The sequence below is a fragment of the Castanea sativa genome, chromosome 4 (assembly GCF_040712315.1).
Source record: "Castanea sativa cultivar Marrone di Chiusa Pesio chromosome 4, ASM4071231v1".
Classification (NCBI taxonomy): domain Eukaryota; kingdom Viridiplantae; phylum Streptophyta; class Magnoliopsida; order Fagales; family Fagaceae; genus Castanea; species Castanea sativa.
The window spans coordinates 16,452,607-16,477,002 of NC_134016.1; the positions used below are offsets into that span (position 1 = coordinate 16,452,607).

Below are 24,396 nucleotides of genomic sequence, written 5' to 3' on the forward strand. Positions count from 1 at the left end.
AGACTTGGTATTGCAGAAGGTTTTGGGCACTATGAAAAACCTAGCATGGGGGAAGTTAGGGCCCAATTGGGAAGGACCATACCGTATCACCTCAATGGCTGGTATAGGTGCATATTTCCTAGATGATCTAAATGAAAATGTTGTACCACACCTCTGGAATGTAAATAACCTATGAAAGTATTACTATTAATGAAAGGAATTTCTGTCATATTTTACTTATGACATTATTTGTTGTATTGATTACCTGTCTAAGTATTAAACAGAACATTGGTCGTGCTTGGTTTCTCAGACCACATACCTTGAGTAAATTAATACTTCTTATTATTTGTCTAAGTATTAAACAGAACATTGGCCATGCCTAGTTCCTCGGACCACATACTTTGGGTAAATTAATACTTCTTATTATTTATCTAAGTATTAAACAAAATATTGGGCATGCCTAGTTCTTCGGACCACATACCTTGGGTAAATTAATACTTTTTGTTATCTTCCTAAGTATTAAACAGAACTTTGGTCATGTCTGACTCCTCAGTCCACATACATTAGGTAAGTTAATACTTCTTATTATTTGTTTAAGTATTAAACAGAACCTTGGTCATGTCTGGTTCCTCAGATCACATACCTTGGGTAAATTAATACTTCTTATTATTTCTCTAAGTATTAAACAGAACCTTGGTCATGCCTGATTCCTTAGACCATATACCTTGGGTAAATTAATACTTCTTGTTATCTTCCTAAGTATTAAACAGATTCTTGGTCATGTCTGGCTCCTCAGATCACATACCTTGGGTAAATTAATATTTCTTATTATTTTTCTAAGTATTAAACAGAACCTTAGTCATGCCTGATTCCTTAGACCACATACCTTGGGTAAATTAATACTTCTTATTATTTGTCTAAGTATTAAATAGAACCTTGGTCATGCCTAGTTCCTCGGGCCACATACCTTGGGTAAATTAATACTTCTTGTTATCTTCCTAAGTATTAAACAAAATCTTGGTCATGTCTGGCTCCTCAGACCACATACCTTGGGTAAATTAATACTTTTTATTATTTGTCTATGCATTAAACAAAACTTTGGTCATGCCTGGTTCCTCGGACCACATACCTTAGGTAAATTAATACTTCTTATTATTTGTCAAAGTATTAAACGGAACCTTGATCATGCCTGGTTCCTCAGACCACATACCTTGGGTAAATTAAAACTTCTTGTTATCTTCCTAAGTATTCAACAGAACCTTGGTCATGCTTGACTCCTCGGACCTCATACCTTGGGTAAATTAATACTTCTTATTTTTTGTCTAAGTATTAAACAGAACCTTAGTCATGCCTGGTTCCTCGGACCACATACCTCAGATAAATTGATACTTCTCGTTATCTTCTTAAGTATTAAACAGAACTTTGGTCATGTCTAGCTCCTCAGACCACATACCTTGAGTAAATTAATACCTCTTGTTATCTTACTAAGTGTTAAAGAGAACCTTGGTTATGCCTGGTTCCTCGGACCACCTACCTTGGGTAAATTAGCACTACTAGATGTTTAACTAAATGCTAAACAGAACCTCAACCATGTCAAGTTCCCTGAATCACATGCCTTGGGAAAATTAGTAACCAATCTATCCTCATTGTGGTAATTTAAGAGAAGGGAAAAAATTGTGCATCACTTAAAGCATTTGCAAGTATGTCCACAATCAGTTTATAAGCTAATTGTCATCTATAATTCCTTAAATCTACTACTAAAGGGAAGATTATGTGGAACCATGGATGGATGGATACTCCACCATTCTCTGAGATCAGTAAAAGGTCCAGTGATATGCAGGGTCCCTTAAGTTAATTATGCTTAAGGTATGTTTTTTAAGTTAATGGTATATTTTGTTGAGATTATAAACTTGGATGGTTCTGCCAGATTTGTTATTGATTGTATGGGATGTGGCAACTACATTATCACTTATGCAAATAACTAAATCAAGTTATATTTCGTTTTTATATTGATTAAATATGAAGTAAATCAGAAGCTATGTTAGGACTCGTATAAATATCACAAGAGTAAAAGAAAAGCTCATAATTGTCATTAAGCTAATCCTTAAGAAAAAGGCAAATTGATTACAAATTTTGGAAACAAAGGCAATAGTAAAAAAAAAAAAAAAAACTATTCTAAGAATAATTTGATCTTGAGTACAAGCTTGTCTTTCGCTGGGGCCTTAGCAGGCTGGGCAGGGGTTGTAGTTGAGGATGCTGGATCTTTATCCTTGAGGTCCTCCTTGGTAGGCATAGGAAGAGTAGCCAGGACAATCTCCATGTTGTGAGAGGCCTCTTTCTCCTTGGAGCGGTTCTTAAGGGCAGCTAGAGGCTGGGTGGCATCAGGGGCCACTCCCATGGTTATGTCAGCTTCCTCTTTAGCAACTCCAGGCTGCCCTGTCTCTCTAGAAGGGCTATCAGAAGAAAGAAGGGCCTTGGCCGGGCTATCCTTGCCAGTATTTGCCTCCTTTGAGGCAGTGTCAGCCTTGGAGCCCGAGGAGCTTGAGGTGCGGATGGCAAGAGGATAGTATACACTCTCTGCCTTCCTAAGGGCAAAGGAGGCCTCAACCCTAACTTGGTTGAGGGCGTCATTCCACACTTGGAGGCAGTAGTGTCTACATACCTCCGAGACCTCAGCCTTGGGCCTTCTCAGTCTCTGCCACTCCCACCTCATAGTTGTCCTACTCAGCTTTGTCCACGGCTTTCTCGGCCTCCTTTAGCTTCTTTTTCAGAGCCTTTATATTTTCCTTGAAAACAGCCAGCTCCTCCTTGGCCTGACGCAGTTGCTTGCGTTGAGTCTCTGCTTGGTTCTCTGCCCCTTGCAGAGTAGCTTCAACACTCTTCCTAGCTTTGTCAGCCTCAGTGAGTTGGGTATTTAGCTCATAGATCCTTTTCTCCGCCACCTTGAAGGCGTCCACAGCAGCTATACGCCTGGCTCCTCATCTTTCATCTGCCTGTGGGTATTGGTCACTATTTCCTTAGCCCTATACATAGCTTGAACAGCCTTTCGAGGAAGAAAAAGTGCAAATGTTAGAGAGAGCAAATATAGCTCTAAAAAAAAGAAGAAACAAGCCAGTTAGTGGAGTTACCAGTGCAAGGTCCCTTTTCAAGCTGAGGAATACCTCATGCTTTCTCAGTGACCTCAGATCGACCATGTCCCTAGGCAGCAGCAGAGCCTGTTCCACGACATTGGCCATGTAGCCAGTCCTTCCTTCTTGGAACTCCCTAATAGAGGCGTCGACGGGCAAGGGAGCTCCATCCAACACTATGGCAGGAGCCAAGGCTAGAACCCCGACTTGGAAACCGCTTCTCTTATCCACAGCCGTCTGCGTTACTCTAGCTTGTTTGGCCCTCTTTTAGGGCTCAGCCTCCTTAGAGGAGTGGCTTTTTCCTCCCTCCACTACCTCTTTACCTCTCTGATCCCTCGTCCTCTTAAGGTCAGCAGGGTCAGGTCGGTGAGCTTAGGTGGATGGAGGGGTGGGAGGTTTGGTTTGGGCAACCTTTTTTGCCACATTGCTTCCTACTTGGGACTCTGTCAAGTCTCGAAGGCTTGATCAGGTTTTTCGCTGCAGAATCATAGCGTCCGGGATGGTGGGATCTTCTTGGCAGGGAGGGCGATACTGTACCGTATCGGCCGGTGCATCGGTACAGGTACACCCTCCATTCCATATCGAGAAAAATACCGGGCGTACTGGCCGGTAAATGAATACCGGACCGAAATTGTATTCTTTTTTTTTTTTTTTTTTTTGTAATTGTGGCTGTTTTTTAAGGGGAAGATAGTAATTTAATTCCTAATTCTAATCCTAAAAACACTATCCACCCAATTCCTAATTCCTAATTATCGCAGCCCTCACTCTCTCGTTCTCACTCTCTCTTCAACAAAAAATTAAAAAATTAATTTACATCAACAAATTCTTCGAGTTTTACATTGCATCGAGGTCCTTGGTCGAAAGTCGGAACTGGTAACTTTCCTTAATTTCCTCCAAAAAAAAAACCCTCTGTTTGCTTTTATGTAAATTAATTGTAATATATATAGTATCTGGAATGTATGTGATGAAATTTTATTCTAGGAGTTTCGAATTGAACTTGTGTTTAATATGATTTGGTTCTGTCATTTTTTTTTTTTTTTTGCTTTGTTACTGTACGATGAACCCTTGGGATGTCAACTAGTTAAATGAGTTGCTTTTTTTTTTTTTTTGGTTTTTAATGCATGTGAATGACATAATGTGTAAAAATCTATTTGGGTATGAGAGATTGTTTCATAAAATTATTTCATTTTTGTGGTTCAAGCATTTTTTTTCAATGCCTAATGCTAAAATCTGCTTGAATTTTTTCTTTTCATACTGTATCAGTGCTGGTCAGCGATATCTCATGTTGAACTCTAACTAGATACATAAATCTGTAAGGTTAAAATTAGTTAGTGTTGTTCATTTTTTGATGAGAAAATGGGAATGTAAACCTCTCAAAGGTATATCCGTATATGTTGATGGAGAGACTCTAAAAGATGAAGTGGATTTGGGGTATTTTCTCTATCTAATAGAATTCTCATTTAGTTTCCCTCTTCTTCTTTTTTCTTTTTTTTTTTTTGTATGCAGCTGTGTTTACTCTTGGTGATCTTTTTCTCTCTCAGTTGCTCTATGTCTCTTTATCTCTCGGCCAATTTGTCTCTCACTCTCAGGTAAAATTTTGCCTTAATTTTTGCTGTGTGGAATTATATTTCATGTGGAATGGAGATTCAGATGATGTGATAAATAACAAATTGATTACTGTGTTCATGAATTGTTGTTTCATTCTTGATTTTGGTTAGCTTGAGATATTGGGATAGTATTAGTAATTTACAACTTAGTATTATTATTAATAAAAAGGTAACTTAGAATTATTAACAAAGAACTAATGGTATATATGCAGTGTGAATTATAACTGAAAATCAATCAAGTGTAGCATCTGGCCCGGTTGTAAGATCCGAGGATCCAGCATGGGCTTATGGTCGTGCTGTGCCGGATGCGAGAAATAACACCCAGTGTATTTTTTGTTCTAAAATGATAAGGGGGGGAGGAATTACTAGGCTCAAGTATCATTTAGCTAGGATTTCAGGTGATGTTGAAGCATGTAAAAAAGTATCTGAAGATGTAAAATGGCAAATGAAACGGTTGCTTGAAGATTTAAGAAAAGTAAAAAGAAAAAAAAGAAGAATTAGTAAACAAATTGCAAATCCCTATGATTTAGAGGAGGATGATGATCATCATCATCATGATGAAGGTAATAATGATAATGAGAGAGGGGGTTCAAAGAGTCATTCTTCAGTTAGTAATTATAACACCAAAGGGAAAGAAAAAGTTGGAGAAAGGTCCAACATTAAATCCTTTTTTACTCCAAGAACAACTCCTGGTTTTCAACCATCTATAAAATCTTCTTTGGCCTTAAAGCAAATGGTTGAGAAGGCAAGAATGAATTTTGCAAGCTGGTGGTACCATGTTAATATACCTTTCCTTGCATCTCGCTTTGTGTATTATCAAGAAGCTATAGATGGTATAGCAGCTATTGGGCCTGGTTTTAAGGGACCTTCTTATCATGACTTGAGGGGGTCTTTATTACAAAAACATGTGTGTGAAATGAATAATTATCTCTTTGATGTAAAAAATGATTGGAAAGTTTATGGGTGTTCAATAATGTCAGATGGGTGGACAAATCAAAGGAACACTCCAATCATTAATTTTTTAGTGTATTGTCCAAGAGGTACCATGTTTCTTAAATCCCTTGATGTGTCAGGCCTAACAAGGGATACATATACATTGTTTAAGTTGTTTGATAAAATTGTTCAAGAAGTTGGGGTTGAGCACATTGTGCAGTTCGTTACAGATAATGATTCTGCTTACAAGTCTGTAGGAAAAAAGCTAATGCAGAAATATGGGTCATTCTATTGGTCTCCTTGTGCAGCCCATTGCATTGATTTAATGTTGGAAAATTTTTCAGATAGGAGATATTTTCCTATCATTCATAAAACCATTCAAAAGGCTAAAAGGATTACTAAATTCATATACAACCATGGCAAGGTTTTATCTTTGATGAGAAGTGACGTCACTAATGGTAGGGATTTGATTCGTCTAACCATCACAAGGTTTGCAACTGAGTTTTTAAGTCTTCAATGCTTGATTAAGTTCAAGAAAGAAGTTAGGCAAATGTTTACTTGTGATCAATGGGTTGAATCTCGATATGCTAGAGATGTCATGGGAAAGGAGGTGGCTGCCCTTGTTTTGGAAGATAAAAAGTTTTGGTTACAATGTCAACAAATAATGAAAATTAGTGAGCCTTTGGTTAGAGTACTTCGTCTTGTAGATGGGATGAAAAACCATCAATGGGATACTTGTATGAGGCAATGGATAAAGCAAAGGAGAATATAAAAGCAAGGTTGAAGAATAAAATTTATGCATATATACCATTTACTAGTGTCATTGATGCTAGGTGGGATAAACAACTCCATAGTCCATTACATGCAGCAAGTTGTTATCTTAACCCTAGAATTTTCTTTAGGCCTTCGTTTAAAAAGCAAAAAGAAATTACAAAAGGCCTACTTAGTACCAATACAAGGTTGGTTTCTGATCCTAATGAGCGAGACAATCTTAATTCTCAAATTGAAGCATACAAAAAGGCTTTAGGTGACTTTGGAATGCCTATGGCAATCCGCCAATGTGAAAAAATAAATCCACTTATACTATATGTATCTATAAATATATATATATATATATATATATATATATATTTCATTTGAAAGTTTGTTATTTGCTTTGTACTAAATTAATACTTTCTTTTATTTTTGGAAGTTGCTTGGTGGGAGCAATTTGGAAATAACACTTTAGAATTACAAAAGTTTGCAATTCAAGAGCTAAGTCAGTGTTGTAGTGCAACTGGTTGTGAAAGAGCTTGGAGCACATTTGAGTTTATCCATTCCAAGAGGAGAAATAGGGTTGAGCATAAACGTTTGAATAACTTAGTATTTGTTCGTTATAATCTATTGTTACGAGAAATGTATGTTTTTAAATATATTCAATTTTTATTTTGAATGATTAGAAAAAGTCATTAATGTATGATATTGATTTTGGTAGGAACATTAGAAGGACAAAGGATTACTTGGATCCTATAAACCTTGATAATATTGATTTAATGGAGGATTGGATAGCTGAGGAATCTGAATTTTTGTTACTAACTGAGGAAGATGTGAATTGGGCTAGCATTGAATAACCATTAGCAACAATGAATTTGGAAGATGATGATAATGATGATGATGATGATGATGTTGTTCTTGATGAGGATGATGGTGACAACAATGTTGTGTTGACAAATGCTAATACTCATGTATATTATGGTCCTGATGTAGATCCTTTTGATGGATGGGAGTAGATGATCCTATGCAATTTGTGTTAACTTAATTATTTGTATTATTTATTTTCTTTGAATGCAATGAACAATTAAGTTTTTTGTTTTTTATATTGTGTTTTTTTTTTTTTGTATGCAATGAACAATTGAAGTAATGTTTTATTGTAAACATGAGGTAATGTTTTATGGTAAATAGAGATTTTGTGTGTGTGTGTGTGTGTGTGTATTAAATATATAAAATAGCGGTAAACCCGAAACGGTACACCGGTATTGACCGATATCCGAAATATATCGTACCGATGGCCAACCCAGTATAGCCTCCGGTACAGTATTGATTTCCTTGCTTCTTGGGCGTGACTTACTTGCGTGAGAGGAATGTGGCTGAGGTCACCAGCTAGAATTTCTAGGGATGAAGGTTGGTTGAAAACTTCAAAGTCATCTTCGAAGTCTAAGACTTCAACTATCTCTTCCTTGTCCTCTTCCTTGATGGTAGGTTTGGATGGGGTGGCCTCCTCGGCTGTATACTAGAGCGGTAGGGGTACCTCTAGAACACCTTCTAGAGTAGGGCCTGGATTGGGGAAACCCGGAGCTGCAACATTTATGAGGTGTAAGCGCTTGTCTTTGGCCTTGATCACACACTTCGACGCATGGAAACTAGACGAAAGGGGGTTGTAGCCGAGGATGAGGTGGGCTGCTCTTAATTGACCGTCACTGTGAACGAAGACCTTGGCTTTAAGTATTATGTCTAGGTTTGGCTGGTTGACAAGATTTAGGTTCGGAATAGTGGCATACTTATCTGCAAAACCATTAAGAAAAAAAAATTGTAAAAAAAATAGCATAAATCAAAGAAAAATTCAATTACCAACATAAACAAAGAAAAATGGGTACAGAAGATGTCAAAGAGAAAAAATGGGTGACTTTAAAGTAATAAACCTAGACCTAAAAACCCCACTTGGTGTCCCATCTCTTGTCGGGCAATGGAGGCTATTGTGCCACTCCTATGAGATGATTAGAAAATCTTTGTTCATGCCTTTGTTGGACTCAAGGAGGCATGAGATGAGCCTAACCTCAGGAACCCTAGTTTTTAGGTAATATCCCTGCCCTTTTAAGTGGTGAAAGTTGTAAATCCAGTTGACGTCATGATGGGTGAGGTTTAAGCCCATCTTCTGGTTAAGGGCGTCTACACTACCTAAAATCCTAAACATATTAGGGGCACACTGGGTGGGGGAAAGCCTATAAGCTATGAGGAAATCTCATGACTCTACCCGTGGAGATTCTCATCCCTCCTTCTATAAAGGCACTCATAGGGATTATGACTTCTCCCTCCTGCCTCATGGTGTGTTACTCTCCCTATTTGCAGTACCTAATGAAAACCATTGGTGGGATTCGGTATAGAGCCTTGAAACTCTCTAGACCCTCTGGGGTGTCTACTAGGTAAGCAAATCTCCCCATGTGCAAAGAAAATTGAAGAAACTAAAGAGACGAGATGGAAGTGGATAGGCCGAGGAAGAGAGAGATCTAAATAAATTGGAAAAAAGAAAGGACCAAAGAGATGAAAGAAAGAAAAGATTGCTAAGAACAACTTACGGGAAGGAACGAAGGCTCCTCAAACTAGCTTTTGAATTTTAAGAGTGCAAAAAGTGAAGTAGATGAAGCTTTTGAACAGTATATATGAGAGAAAAAAGCAAGTGGGAAAATTCCCGCTCTAGTTCTCGTAAAAATCTCCAGCCATTGGATCCCCATCGTATTGTAGAACGTGAGGAACATGGAGCCGCAGGAATTAATTGCATGCGCGTCCCGGATACTGAAGCATAAGGAGCGTGCTTCTAGGCAGTTGAAAAGACACCTACACAGACAGAAATGATGTGAAGGAATAGCAAAATTGAAATTATGGTGTCAAAATCCCTTTCTTTTCCGAGGAGCAAAAGAAGGAAATTTTAAGGGACTATTGTAGGAATAAAGGGTCCAAGAGTATATATTGGGTCGTGCGCCTTGTCCGAGAACGCTTAGTTGTCCGATGATAGATAGACGATAGGGAAGACGTAAGAGTCAGAGCGCCACGAACAAACTATGACTGCGAAGGTTTAGGAAGGTAGTCTGAGGAGGAATGCCTCCTCAATTAAGCAAAGCAGATGTCAGAAGGATTGGTCTGCTCTTAAGGGCAACACTTTGAAAGGTTCTACTGATAAGGATAAATATCAGGGAAACTTAGGACAAAGGGAAGCTAAGAAATATCTAAGGGAAAGCTGTTACCACTGTATTGAATGTCCTGCAGCTAACCATCTGGCTATATTAATGTGAAGCTAATACCTGAATAGTGGCAAGCAGCCTTACAGCTACTCCTAAAGACTTCAAGAAGGTGTTGATGAGACAAGGATCAAAGCCAACAACTTGACCTACACGTGAACAATGGAGATGAAGAAGATAAGGGTATATAATAGAGAAAGAAGCCCCTTACAAGAGGAGCTAGCTGAGAATGGAGAGAAAAACACTGTAGTAATAAGAACTGGACTTGTATCCAAATTCAAAAGAAATATATACAAGAACTAGATGATTTTCTTTGGGTAAAACCAGTTTATTCTTGTTTTCTTGTCATCTGGACCTACTATAATTGTTATATAAATCATTAAAGTCTAGTTTTCTAACTCACTCTCTACAAATTCATTGTATTAGACTCTTTGGATTTAGATCTTTTTACCATTTGGGCTTAGGAACCAATATATATATAAGGGTACTTAAATTTCATTAATATGCCTTGGATTAATGCTAACAAGATTAACATATTTCAAAACCAACCAAACTATATTATTTTAATCTAATTATAATATATATATATATATATATATATATATATATTTTAATAATAAAGTGACCACTTGCACTGCACTTTGTCAATGACGGCAACTGGTCTTGCTGGAAACTTCCTACTCATTATTAAAGATTTAAGTGCTTCACACACTCCACTTTCGTGATCAATTTGTTTTCTTTTTCTCTAGTAAAAAAGACATTCTAAAATTTTCGTATCACATTTTATTTTATTTTAACTGAATCCTTTGTCCTTTTAAGGTCAAATTGTAAAAGAAGTCCTAGGTTTAGCGTTTAGGTCCATTGCAAACAGTCCTGTGCTTTTAATTTTGTGTTACTGACCCTCACTTATCAAAAATAACAAAATTGATCCCTCAATCATATATTTTGTGAATAATAGTAAGTTAGCAGTAGCTAATTGAAAGTCACATCAGAAAGAATACAGGCCACCTGAAAAATGTTTGTTTAACCAATACATTATCTATATCTCCATATATATCTAAAAGTGGAAGCTTAATATTTATTATTGTTATGCCTTTTTTTTTTTGAAAAATAATTACAACATGCTACTAACTCCGCAATTCGAACCATTTCTCCTTAGACCCTTAAGCACTTTATACATGGAGAGGTGTCAATTCACCCACAAGACCTTTGGCATTTTTACGCCTTTGTTAAGTCATATCATCTACCTATTTTCAACCAAATTTATATCAAAATATAATCTTAATTATGTATTTAAATGTCCTTGTCAACTATTTGAGTAATATCAAATGCAATTTTGTGATGAATTTTGATTTTCATAGTAATTTCCCTTAAGAAAATGATAAACAATATATTTAAAACTTAAAGAGTTTAGTTGTATTAGAAAAAAAAATTAAGAAAAATATAGATTACATAACAATCAAATACATAGACGGAGCCACCCTCGGACAATGGGGGGCAACAGCCTCCCACCCCCCAAATGTTTTTTTTATTTAAATTGTTAGTGTGTGTGTATATATATATGTATTAATTTTAGCGATTTTGTTCTATAAAATTACATTTTTCCCTCTTTAAATTTTTTTGAGAGTAATGCTACAATAAAATAAAAAAAAATAAAAACCCAAAGCAGCTAAGAATAGAGCCTTGAGTCCGAAGTGATAGCAAAGGCGCCCCTAATGGAATTTTTTGCAAAACAACACCATTTTACTAACAATTTTGTTAGTTAGCAACGTTTACAAATTATTTAGAAAACTAACATCTTGAGTTTCTTAGACCTGAGTTCACTGTAGTAACTAAGTCTTAGAAACTCGAATTCCACGGGCTGGCAGAGCTAATGTGGATTTTAAAATCTACGTGGAAATCAATTTTGTAAGACTCAAATTTCCTACTCTGAAAAACCCAAGAACAAACCCACTATCTACTTCCTTCCTTCTTCTTCTTCTCCAACCCAAAAATCATGATCTTAGAATCGGCACCAAAGCAGCTCTTAGAATTAAAAAAATAATAATAAATAAATAAAGGTAGAATCAAAGAAAAAGAGAGAAAGCAGAGATAGGCCTACACTAAGAAGAACAGCCACCTTCCCAATTGGGAGAGACACCGCCGATTTGCTACTGAGATAAGAACAGGTGGGTGGGTTTGGTTTTGTGGTGGGTGGGTTTGGGTTTTGTAGGTGACTTCACGGGGTGGGTTTGGTTTTTCCGTGGGTATGGGTCTCCTCTTCTTCTCTATGGCTATGAATAGTGTTTGTTGGGTTTTGGTTTGTAGGTTCCTATCGGGATGAGGCGGTGGTGCAATTGTTGGTTTTGGGATTGTGAGTTCCGATCTATATGAGGTGGTGGCATGTTTGTTGGGTTTGGGTTTAAGTTTTCGGGGTTTTGATTGGTATGAGGTATTACGTTTGGGTTTGTGAGGAAGGTCTTGATTGGAACGAATCAGACCTGGGTTTTGCTAGAGTGGCTCAAATCGGATCGGAACTGTGAGGAAGGTTTTGCTGGAGTTGATTGGATCGGATTGGACTTAAGAGGAGGAAGATTTTGCAAGAGTTGGTTGAAGATAAGAACTGAAGGGACGAAAGGAATTCTATGAGGAACTCGAGTTCCATGTGGATTAAAATTCCACATCAACATGGCCAGATCATGGAACTCAAGTATCTTATGCTTGTGAGAGACCCGGGGGAATATTTAGTGATGTGGACATATTAGATGTTCAACATACTTTGAATGTCATTGATTGAACGAAGAAAATACAATTTTGGTAAATTAACCTTACAAGGCTTTGGGTCCTAGTTACAATCTATGCAAAAGAATACAAAAATTTGGTCCTAGTTACAATCGACCAAAATTAAAAGACAAAACACTAATCTACCTATTCAAAAATCCTAAACTCAGGCGCTAGGTTACAGAATGAGAAGGTGTTAGGCATCCATTTTGCCCAGACAAGTCTAGTCTTCTAGACGCTAATGACTAATATACCCTTTTTGAATGATGTTGAATGATATGTTTTAATGCACATGACATACACTTCTCAAAAATTTATTTAAATAAATTTGCCTTATGGATGTGTCCTTTTTTAAAAGAAAATTCAGATCTGTTTTGAAAAAAAAAAGAAAAAAAAAGACTTGGTTTGTAAAGAAAAAAAAGATTTTGTTAAAAAGAATCAGATCTATTTTTTATGTAAAGTTAAAAAATAAGGTTTTATCAAGAAAAATCAAATCTGTTTTTTGTAAGAGAAAAAAATTTTGTTAGAAAGAATCAGATCTATTTTTTGTGTAAAGTTAAAAAATAAGGTTTTATCAAGAAAAATCAAATATGTTTTTTGTAAGAGAAAAAAAAAATTGTTAAAAAGAATCAGATCTGTTTTGTGTAAAGTAAAAAAAAAAAAAAAAGATTTTATTTGTAAAAATTGGATCTGTTGTTGGAACAAATAAAAAAGACTTTTGAAAGATGATCCACATTTATAAGACAAATTTATTATGCATGCATCACATATTTTTTTTAAAAAAAAACTTTAAACTAACTTTCAATCCCTTCTTTAAAATTTCAAAATCTGCACTTTTATAACCAAAAAAAAACTTTTTAAAACAAAAAATCAGATCTGTATTTAATGAAAATACAGATTAGTTTTGAGTTTTTTTAAAAAATCAATTTTGTATTTAATGAAAATACAAATTAGTTTTGTGTTTAGAAAAAAAAATCAGATCTGTATTTAATGAAAATACAAATCAATTTTAAGTTTTGAAAAAAAATCAGATTTGTATTTAATGAAAATACAAATCAGTTTTGTATTTAGAAAATCAGATCTATATTTAATGAAAATACATATCAGTTTTGAATCTTCATAAAAAAATTTTGATAGTCATTGCAGATTTTGAAGTCAAAAATAAAGAATTGAAATAAACAATTATCTAAAGTATCTAAGCATGACAATTATATACTAAGAACAAGACATAATAAAACATACTAAACATATTCATGCATCAAACAATAACATACTAATTAATGGAAGAACAAAACAAAGACAACAAAATGCCTCTTGCATGAGCATGCTCTTCTAATAAAAGAATATTTTAGAAATCAAAGAAGTTTATTCACCTCTTTGAAGTCTAAAATACTTTACTTACAAAAAAAAAGTTCTTAAAACAAAAGCTTCCAAAATGTCTTTAACATAAGGGGAATATAAAAGTAAAAAAAGAAGAGCCCTTAATTCTATTTTTTTTTTCCCCTCTATTTATAGGGGTTGAGATGCTTAAAAAATAAGCTGAATGAGAGTAGATACGAATTGGAACGTGTCCTTATCTCTAAAAAGCCGAACAAGATAAGTTTGATCTCAATCAGGGGGTTCCCGGGCTAGGCCAAGTGTTTGGGCCAATCATCACTTGCCATGTGTCGATCGGCACTCCAAGAGTGCCAAATGGCCCTCTTGGGTGCCAGGTCCGCATTTGAGTTTTGGTCCAATTTGGACTCCCTTTTAAGGATTTTTTTAGCAGGAATTTCACCTATACGCATTTTTAATCCGTATTTTAAAAATTAATCCATATTTCTTAATATTCAGGTCTTTAAAGTGATAATTATCTTGTAGATAAATTTTTTAAAAACACTTGATTATCCACAACTTCTTTGTTATCTAATTATCCACTTTGTTCTTATGCAAGCAGGTCTATTGTTGACACTAACTAATAACCAATCATAAAATTATTTAATTAATTTTAATTGTTTAATCAATCAGAATTAATTTAAATTAATCATTCATGATCGGTTCCACCCAAACAAAATGCATGCAGACCGTGCAAACTTGATCATGTGCTATCTTTCAATCTGACTATCCAATTTGAAAATCGGACATACCGTTACGATCGTTAGAACATCAAGATCATTTTTATGATACGCAATGAATGAATTTATGCATGTAATGCAACTTTAAATTTTAGGTATATGAATGGTCACTCTAGTTATTTTCCAAGATTAAATTATGGGTGTAAAATTGAGTGTCTATAATGCTCAAATTGTTAGTAAAATTAAGTCTAAGAAACTCAAGATGTTAGTTTCTTAAATAATCTGGAAAATATTATAACTAACAAAATTGCTTGAAAAATAGTGTTATTTTACAAAAAATCCTCCTAATTCCAAATCCTAATTTTGTCCCCGATCAAATATATCTAAAATAATAAAATGATATATTTAAAGATATTGATCAATGGAAAATATTTTTTTCTATGAAGAAGAAATTATATATATTATACCTCAAAACAACTTGAATCCTGCGTCAAAACACACGATGTCAAGTCTTTGTTTAATCTAATACCTTGCACAGTGACAGAACACCAGATGAAGCGTCCGGTTCGGTTCAAAATTACCTTTCAAAAGTAAAAGTCCGTTCATTACTTCCCAATTTCCACAATTTGAGTCCTGCAGTAGATATCTGACGGAGGAGTGAGGAGTCTCTTTGATTACTTCTTCTCCCATATTTCTTTTGTTCTTAGTTCTTACAAAGAAAGAAAGAAATTAACCATGTCAGTTATTGGAGAGCTTGCTCTATCCGCTCTCTTTCAGGTGTTATTTAACAAGATAACCTCTCCTGACTTGTCGAAGATCTTTCACAAAGAGAAAGTTGATGCTGACATCAAGATGTGGAAGACAACGTTGCTGAAAATCCATGCAGTTCTGGATGATGCAGACGAGAGGCAGATAGCTAGCAAGCTCGTGAAGGTGTGGTTGGATGAGCTCAGAGACTTGGCTTATGATGTGGAGGACATCTTGGACGAGTTTGCTACTGAAGCTTTGCGATGTAAGTTGAATGCAGAAACCAGCACAACTAATAAGGTAAGGAAGCTCATCCCTGTTTGTTGTGTGGGTTTGAATCCAAGCTCAGTTATGTTTGATGCTGATATGCGGTCAAAGATCAAAGATATCAATACAAGGTTGCAGGAAATTGTGACTCAGAAGAATGATTTGCAATTGAGAGACTTTGTTCGGGAAAGGACTGGAACATCAAGACCAAAGCTGCCCACAACTTCTTTGGTGGAAGGCCTTGTTTATGGCAGGAAGGAAGATCAAAATGCTATTGTGGACTTGTTGCTGAGCAGTGAGTTGCATAATGCTCAACTTTCTGTGATTCCCATAGTTGGTATGGGGGGGTTGGGTAAGACAACTCTTGCCCAACAAGTCTACAATGACGATGAGGTAAAGGGTTATTTTGATTTGAAAGCATGGGTTTGTGTTTCTGAAGATTTTGACATTGTAAGGGTGACCAAAGTAATTTTACAGTCTGTAACTACTGAGATCTGTGATGTTAATGATTTGAATTTACTACAAATTAAATTGAAGGAGAGATTGTATGGCAAGAAGTTCTTGCTCATTTTGGATGATGTTTGGAATGATAACTATAATGATTGGACTAGACTACGTTGTCCTTTTGAATTTGGGGCTCCAGGAAGTAAGATTTTAATCACAACTCAGAACGATCGTGTATCATCAATTATGGGCACTACTCAAGCTTACAAGTTGAAGGAGTTGTCAAATGATGCTTGTTTGACTGTATTTACCCAAAATGCATTGGGGACAACCAGTTTTGGTGCACATCCAGAACTTGAAGAAATCAGTCGAAAAGTTTTAGAGAGGTGTAAAGGCTTACCTTTGGCAGCAAAAGCCCTTGGAGGCCTTTTACGCACTATACCTGATTGTGATGAATGGAAATATGTGCTAAATAGCAAGATATGGGATATGTCAGCAGAGAATAATGATGTTCTTCCAACTCTTAGATTGAGCTATCTATATCTCCCTTCAAATTTAAAGAGATGTTTTGCCTATTGTTCACTATTCCCAAAAGACTATGAATTCGAGGAGAAAGAACTAGTCTTGTTGTGGATGGCTGAAGGTTTGCTTCAAGAAATAGGACACAAGCCAATGGAAGATCTTGGTGCTGAGTATTTTCGTGATCTACATAGGAGATCATTTTTTCAACAATCAAGCCGAAATAAGTCACTCTTTGTTATGCATGACCTCATCAATGATCTAGCACAATGGGCAGCAGGAGACTTGTGTTATAGGTTGGAGGACAAATTGGGTGGTGATAAGCAACTCAATATTTCTACAAAGTTACGTCATTTCTCCTACATTCGTTGTTATTATGATGGCATCACAAGATGTGAAGACTTCCCAAAAGATAAGCATTTACGAACCTTCCTACCGCTACCAATAGAGAACTCAGGCTACTTAACAAATTTTGTTCCTAATTGTTTGTTGCCACAATTAAGATGCTTAAGGGTATTATCTTTATGTGGATATGAAATTGTTGAGCTACCAAGTTCAATCGGTGATTTGAAACATCTAAGATATCTCAACATTTCATATACTTTGATTAGAAGTTTACCAGAATCAACAAGTTCTTTATACAATTTACAAACATTGATATTGAAAGGTTGTTCCCGTCTCATAAAGTTACCAGAGAAAATTGGGAATTTAGTAAATCTTAGACATCTTGATATTACAGAAACGCATTCAATCAAAGAGATGCCGGTGGGAATAAAAGAATTAAAGAACCTACAAACACTATCTGATTTTGTTGTAGGGAAAGATACTGGATCCAAGATAGGAGACCTGATGAACTTGAAGTCTCTTCATGGAACACTTCGCATTTCACATTTGGAGAACATGCTTGATGCTGAGGATGCAAGAAAGGCTAATTTAAATGGTAAGAAGAATTTAGATGCATTGGTGATGAAATGGGAGTTTGCCCATGATGATTTACAGGAAGCAGGAATTGCAATAGATGTTCTTGATATGCTACAACCTTGGACAACGGTGAAAGAACTTTCAATTGATGGCTATGTTGGTGTGAAATTCCCAGCTTGGTTTGGACATCCTTCATTTTCGAATATGGTGCTCCTAAGGATTGAGAACTGTAGAAAATGCACATCATTGCCAGCAATTGGACAATTACCATCTTTGAAAGACCTTGTCCTTATTGGAATGGCTGGGGTACGGAGTGTTGGTCCTGAGTTTTTTGGGGAAGGTTGCTTGAAATCTTTTCAATCCTTAGAGACACTTCATTTTGAGGATATGCAAGAATGGCACGAGTGGATTCCTTGTGGCCTAGAGTACGAAGAATTCCCACACTTACGTGAGCTTTTTATCTTTGAATGCCCCAAATTGCAAGGAAAATTGCCCCTTCATCTCCCATCATTAGAAAATTTATCAGTTTGTAAATGTGAGCAGTTGGTTGTTTCAATTCCAATCCTTCCAATGCTTCATGAATTAGAAATTGTGGGATGCAAAGAGGTGTTGAGCGAAAGTATGGTTGAGTTATCCTCGCTACACTCAATTGTTTTTTCTATTCCAGATTTGAAAAGCTTGACAGAAGAGTTCATTCTGGGTTTAACGAAAGTAAAAAATCTGACCATAAATGATTGTAAGGAGCTGACATCTTTATGTCCAGATACACTCATGTCCCTTGTAACACTAGATATCAGATTGTGCCCGAGTCTTAACAACATCAGCTTGACATCTACGTTAAGGACACTAAAAATTGATGGTTGTAGTGCTTTGAAATCCCTGCCAATGTCCAATTGTACATGTTTGAAATACGCAACTATTCGGAAATGTAATTCTTTGACATTCATTTCAAGAGGCCAGTTACCTCCAACTTTGAAAGGGTTATATATTTATAATTGTGAGAATTTGCAGTTTGTGGTAGATGAGGGAGAGGCTTCTTCACCTTCTTCATTGATGAATGGGGAGAATTTTAACTGCAACAATAACAATAATGCATCTCATCTTGAGCTTTTAGAGATAAGGGATTGTCCATCTCTAAAACACTTATCATCAAGAGGCAACTTACCTACCATGCTTAAACACCTTGAGATTTGGCGATGCTCAGAGTTAAAATCCTTATCACCAATGGACCAATTACCTACATCCCTTAAACACCTTTCTGTACGCTTTTGTCCAAAGTTGGAGTCAATAGTAGACAAGTTACAAAATAATGTGTCTCTGGAACAACTTAGATTAGTGTATTGTAAAAAGCTTAAATCCATACCGGAGGGCCTACACAGACTCTGCCACCTTAATGAGATCAACATACGTGGGTGTTCAAGTCTTGTTTCCTTCCCGGATGGAGGGCTGCTCCCCACTAGTCTGAGAAAGGTTTTGATTGAAGACTGTGAGAAACTTGAGGCCTTGCCCAACTGCATGCACAAGCTCAGCTCACTTCAACAATTAAGCATATGGGAATGTCCAAGCATCATATCCTTTCCAGAAGAGGGTTACCCCACCAATTTAAGGGTTCTTTCTCTAACAGGGGTCAATATATGTAAGCAAGTATTTAAGTGGGGATTGCATAGACTCACGTCTCTTACAGATCTCTCCATTTATGGTGGATTTCCTGAGTTGAAGTCATTTCCTGAGGAGGATGAGGATGGGAAGCTGATGATGATGTTGCCTACCTCTCTCACCACCCTAGAGATTGCAAAATTTCCAAATATAGGATTCCTGTCCTCTAAGGGCTTTCAAAACCTCACTGCACTTGAAGAACTGTGGATATTCTATTGCCCTAAACTCGCCTCCCTCCCAGAGGGCCTGCCTCCCTCGCTTCTAAAACTTCGTATTTATGAGTGTCCTCTACTGAAACAACACTGCAAGAAAGGCAAAGGGCGAGAGTGGTTCAAGATCGCCCACATCCCTCGAGTTGAGATTGATTGGAGGTCTGTCTATGAGGTGGAGGAGGAGCAGCAATAATTGTGTAAAACATAGAGAAAAAAGTACACAAGTGTACATATTTACTCCTTCCAGTCAGGTACAACACTATTTGGTTTCACAATATTTAATTTTAAGAATCAATACAAAAATTATTCTCATTACATTGTTGATATCGAAAGCTGAATACAACAAAATCTTGTGTTTTAGAATGCAATAAATGATCTTGACCATTTCATTAGAATGCAAGAGCCCTTTAGATTGGATAAGATCTCACTGTCAGATCTGAAATTATTGAATTCAAATTCCGTTACTAATTAGCTCTCTATTTGGATGGAGAGATGCTGTTTGGATGCTGATCTTTCTTATTCTGTTATTGTTGTTATTGCAGCCAGTCTTTGAGCTATTTAGAAATGCAGGAATTTTGCCATGCTTGAAGGGATGGCTGTCAATGCCTCTTAAGCTCTTAACTACTGCAAGCATATGGTTACAATCTGTCTAGATTTAATGGCTGGGAATCATTTTCTGAAAGGAGCTGTAAACCTCTTGTTTGCAAATGGACATGATTTGTTGATTATTGAGAGTGGAAAGTACTGATCTTAGTAGAAATTAATATCAGAAGAAAGACTTGCTTGTGAGGTGCAAGCTTTGTATGCCAAGATTGAATGGGAAAGCAAATTGCAGTAGGATGTTATCTCAAAAGAAATCCATTGGACTTTCTCAAACAATCCGTGAAGGCTTATTCTATGTAGCATGTACTTATGAAAGGTGTGGTGGCTGCACTTGTACTTACCAGTAGCTCTGAGGTTTGCATTCTTTGTTGTGGAAGGCAAACACCAAGCTGGAAGATACAAGCTGTTATGGGAAACATTTCCGTGCTGCATTCATGATTTTCTAAGCTCTGGTTTCATCAAGTCCTAGATAAATTCTCACTAATGCTTCTCAGCTTGCCAATTCAGCAGCATCCTCTTTTATTCATATGGTAGGTGTTTTGTTTGTTTGTTTTTTTTTTTTTTTTTGGCTTTGTATGTATAAAAAAGCCCTATCAAGACTACTAGTTTATAAAAAATAGTCAGGGATGTGGTTGATTTGCAACCAGTTTGTCCAATTTGTTGAAAATTGTTCTTTGAAACATTAGTTTCAGATTTTCAGCCATCAATTAATCTTGGCTTTAAGAATCATTTGGATAGAATTATACATTGTGCTAGAAATCATAGCTTTAAAATTTATTACGATGTTGAGTACTGAAATTTACAATCTAGTAATGCCATCATCATTTTTTTTTTTCTTTCAATATTTTCCATGACAGTGAAAGCAAAGAAATTTTAACATTCAATTTGTATTTTATAAAATTCAAGTTCAATTTCAGCTGCTTTATGATTGACCATTGGATGTGAAGTGGGCTAATTACCCATAATTACATTGATTTATTTGATCCTTCCTGATATTCTCACATTAGGTAAATTCAAATAATTAAAAAGTGTGTCATGGTTTCTTATCATTTTAACTATGAAGGTCAACTGCAATACACTGATTAATTTGATTGTGTGTGTGTGTGAGAGAGATCATTCTATGAAAGAAGATCCAAAAGGAAAGGAGGTTGGTTTTGTACCATAATTAATAAATGTTCTTCTCTGTTTGCACATGCCCAATTTCTTGTCATGTTACTTATATTTATAATCATTTTTTACTTCATGAATATTTCAGGCATAGATCAAAGATCCTACTACACCATCTGAGCCTTCAATTTTAACTTATTTAATAGTTCCATTCTATTAATGTATGCTAATATGATGGCCTTTATTGCAGTTATTGAATAAAATGAACCAGACTATTAGTAAGGATACTCCTCAACACAAGGTATAATATTGAAAAAAAAAACTCAAGAACTGAATTTATATCTTGCCAAGTATGCAGAAGTTTCCAGAACAAACACCATTAAGGATAGATACAAGTTTTAGATAGAAGTGGGAAACTTCAGCATCATTATACTACCTGTTCGATCTAGATTTAAGTTAATTTTAGTAGGGCAAGATGATTAACCTGACTGTGTTTCAACTGAAACAACATTCTGTACTAGTATATGATTTTTAGAAGCTTCATTGCTGATGATAGATCTGGAGGAATGCTTAAGGCATATTTTATTTGCTGACTGTGTTTTTTTTTTTTCCACTTCCCATTTATGGTCTGCTCAGCATTGTGGCATAATCCCCAGGGAACTTAAAGACCAAGCAAAGCAGGCACTCCAGTCTAAAAGGGTAAACAACTAATCGACTATTTATATTTGATCTTCTATATAACAAGTTCAGTGTCCATTTCTTTGATTTGTTTCATCTTTCAAAACATCAGCAAGTTAGAGATAATTACTAGAAATTAGTGATGTGTATATTCTTTTCTTTTTCAAAGTTTATCTCTTTAGTTTTGTGTATGCTATAGTATCTTCATTTCCATAAATGACACATACTGTTATAGCACAAAAAACCAAGAATCATAGTTGTCATTGAAATTTTCATTGTAAACTTTCAGGCAAGATTTCCATTGGTTATTCAAACTAAAGGAAGCTAACCACTTATTATAGATGTTTTGAACCATTGAGAACACCTCATTTGCGATTCTGGTAATTACAAATATGCTTCTTGTCTTTAATTCGTGTTAAGTATACATATACCAATGCTCTTCTTCTTCTGTTGGTTCCTTTCTTGTCTTTATTTGTTTGCTTCACTGCTTTCAGAACCTCACTCTATTAGAAATCCAGAATCTCATTTCCTTAGCTCACATCTTTTTTATAGGAGGGGATGACTCCCTCGGTTCTTATTCTTGTACTTGATACTTTAGCTTTCCAATGGTGAAAAGTGGTGCCCCATCACTTCTTCATCTATGACATATTGTAGAAGGAATGGATTGCATGATTTCACAAAAGAAAGATAGAAGGGTAGAAGAACATGTCTCTGTTTCTATCTTTTATTCTTATATATTTTAAGGATAATTTTTCTTGTATTCCCAAAATATCAATTTTCAGAATTTTAAAGGATTTCATTCTTCCTTACTATTGTGTCAGCATGGCACAAAACGTAAAACTCATTTTCAACAACATTGAGTCAAATGCTGCAATGACTACTCAATGCCATATACAGGACTCATTTTCATATGAACTATTCAGCTGCTCTAAAGTTGATGATTTGATGTATGGAGAATAATTATCTATGTTTAGTTAATAGTTAGCAAACTGTAAACTTGTAGTTTGTAAGACTCAATTTCATATGAACAAATCACTTTTCTATATTTGTTCAGCTCATGGGAAATATAATGCTGTTGAAGTTTGTAGTTCCAAGGTTTGTCATTGCTATTTAATTCACTACCATCAATTTGTAGGTTTTAAGTATCCCTTCTGAATTATAAACTTCAAGCTATTTGTTTATAATAAATCTAAAACAAGCTAATTACCTGCCACTACAAATTACAGAACTTTTGAGGAGGTGTTCAAAGCAACTCTCTTTTTGTATTTGTTTAAATTTTGTTTAAATTAAATTTGAAGGTTACAATAAAAGTGGGAGCGGCATTTGAATTTTCGCTTGGGTCATTGGGATCTGCCAGACACATTATTGAATACCATATTTTGATGAGAGATATATGTACAAGAGGCTTTTTGGGAGCTGGTTCAGGCCCTTTAACTAAGTAAGAAGAGCCATTACCAAGGCCCAACCTTGACAGGCTATTAGTCACTATTCCTAGAAAATGGTCATGGTTAGGTTGAAACAAATGCCAGCATAGTTACTATTAATTACTATTCTTGTGTTGCATTAAGTAGATTTAATGTTATGTTTTGTCCAATCTTATGTCAGCTGAACTTGGATTTGTAAAATTTACTATTTCGGGGTACACAACACATTGATGATAATAGACAGTTTTGGAAGTTGGTTATATATTCTTTGACTCAAAGTCTGAAATTGATGTGTTTCTTCTCTATTGGACCTTTTGCATTGGCATTACTTCTTCAAACGCCCCCTGAAAGTTGTGCTTGAGTTTTAATAATTTGATATGCAATGCAGTTTAATGGATTAGCTTGGCTCTTTTTGAGTGTTCCAAAAGGTAGCTCATTGCTCTACAAGGAGGTGAATATCCTTTGGAATTTCATTTTCTGATTTAATTTTTGGATTACTTTCACATGCTAGACTATAATGGAATAGACTTTCTTTATGTGATTGTGCTTGAAGACAGGAGTTTGGGAAGATGAACAAGAAACACCAAGTAACTTCCGAGATGATTATGCTGTGAGCAGATAACCAAAAAAATGACAAGGGTGAGAAGATGTATATCCAAACCCGAATGGCACAATATGCAGGGGAGCTATGGGAGTTGCTGAAAAAGATGACACCATTGTCTAATGTGCGTGCTCAATCAAATGGAAAAAAGAATTGATGACATAATGGTGTCTTTGGCAGCTAAAGATGGTAATCTGAGCAAGAAGTTTAATATGATGCAAATGCCTGAAATACGTATACAATACAACAAAAATAGTTTCTCTCTCTGTCCGAGGCATTGACTAGCTTGAAGAAGGCAGAGCATTGGAATGTTGAAGTCTATTAATTCTACTGGTGTTACACATATACACTAAGAATCTGAAACTATACCTGTTTGTATTTTGAAATTAAAATTACCTCTTATATATAGAAGAAAACAAGGTTTTGTATCTACTCTATGTATATATTCATTTTAATTTTTTGATGTGTTTGATTTTAACATTTGCCTTTCTATCTTCCTATGTTGAACAACATTGGTGCAATGAGAATTAAACATGTGTACATTGAGTTCATAAATTGTTGTAAGGCTTAGAACATTGAAGAAGGACTTTATCTTCATACTCATGAAATTCTTTTTTCTCCCCCATTTGATGTTATTGTTTCTGAATCAATCCAATTTATGTTTTATGATTTGTCATAAAAACTCGATAGAATATTATGTACATTATTACAAATCTCAACTCAATTATGTTCAAAATCCTAAAATCCTTAATGAGTGGCACTAC

The 24,396-nt window shown here is 35.6% G+C and overlaps 2 protein-coding genes across 7 annotated transcripts; both read left to right on the forward strand.

The window, feature by feature from the left end:
- The first annotated feature begins 5,057 nt into the window (after positions 1-5,057).
- LOC142632529 (uncharacterized) lies at positions 5,058-7,257 on the forward strand. Its single transcript, XM_075806914.1, has 3 exons — positions 5,058-6,384; positions 6,840-7,044; positions 7,122-7,257. Exons 1-3 carry the CDS (start codon positions 5,058-5,060, stop codon positions 7,255-7,257), a joined length of 1,668 nt encoding a protein of 555 aa, XP_075663029.1.
- A 7,700-nt stretch (positions 7,258-14,957) lies between these two features.
- On the forward strand, positions 14,958-24,208 carry LOC142630325 (putative disease resistance RPP13-like protein 1). 6 transcript variants are annotated; one of them, XM_075804306.1, is made up of 6 exons: positions 14,958-19,470; positions 19,762-20,352; positions 21,566-21,628; positions 21,897-21,987; positions 23,420-23,482; positions 23,558-24,208. In XM_075804306.1, the coding sequence occupies exon 1, from the start codon at positions 15,189-15,191 to the stop codon at positions 19,410-19,412; it is 4,224 nt and encodes a 1,407-aa protein (XP_075660421.1). In that variant the 5' UTR covers positions 14,958-15,188; the 3' UTR covers positions 19,413-19,470; positions 19,762-20,352; positions 21,566-21,628; positions 21,897-21,987; positions 23,420-23,482; positions 23,558-24,208. The 6 variants fall into 6 exon arrangements, with proteins under 6 accessions (XP_075660421.1, XP_075660422.1, XP_075660424.1 ...); XM_075804307.1 differs by having other exon boundaries at positions 23,585-24,208; XM_075804309.1 differs by having other exon boundaries at positions 23,589-24,208.
- Positions 24,209-24,396: the final 188 nt, after the last annotated feature.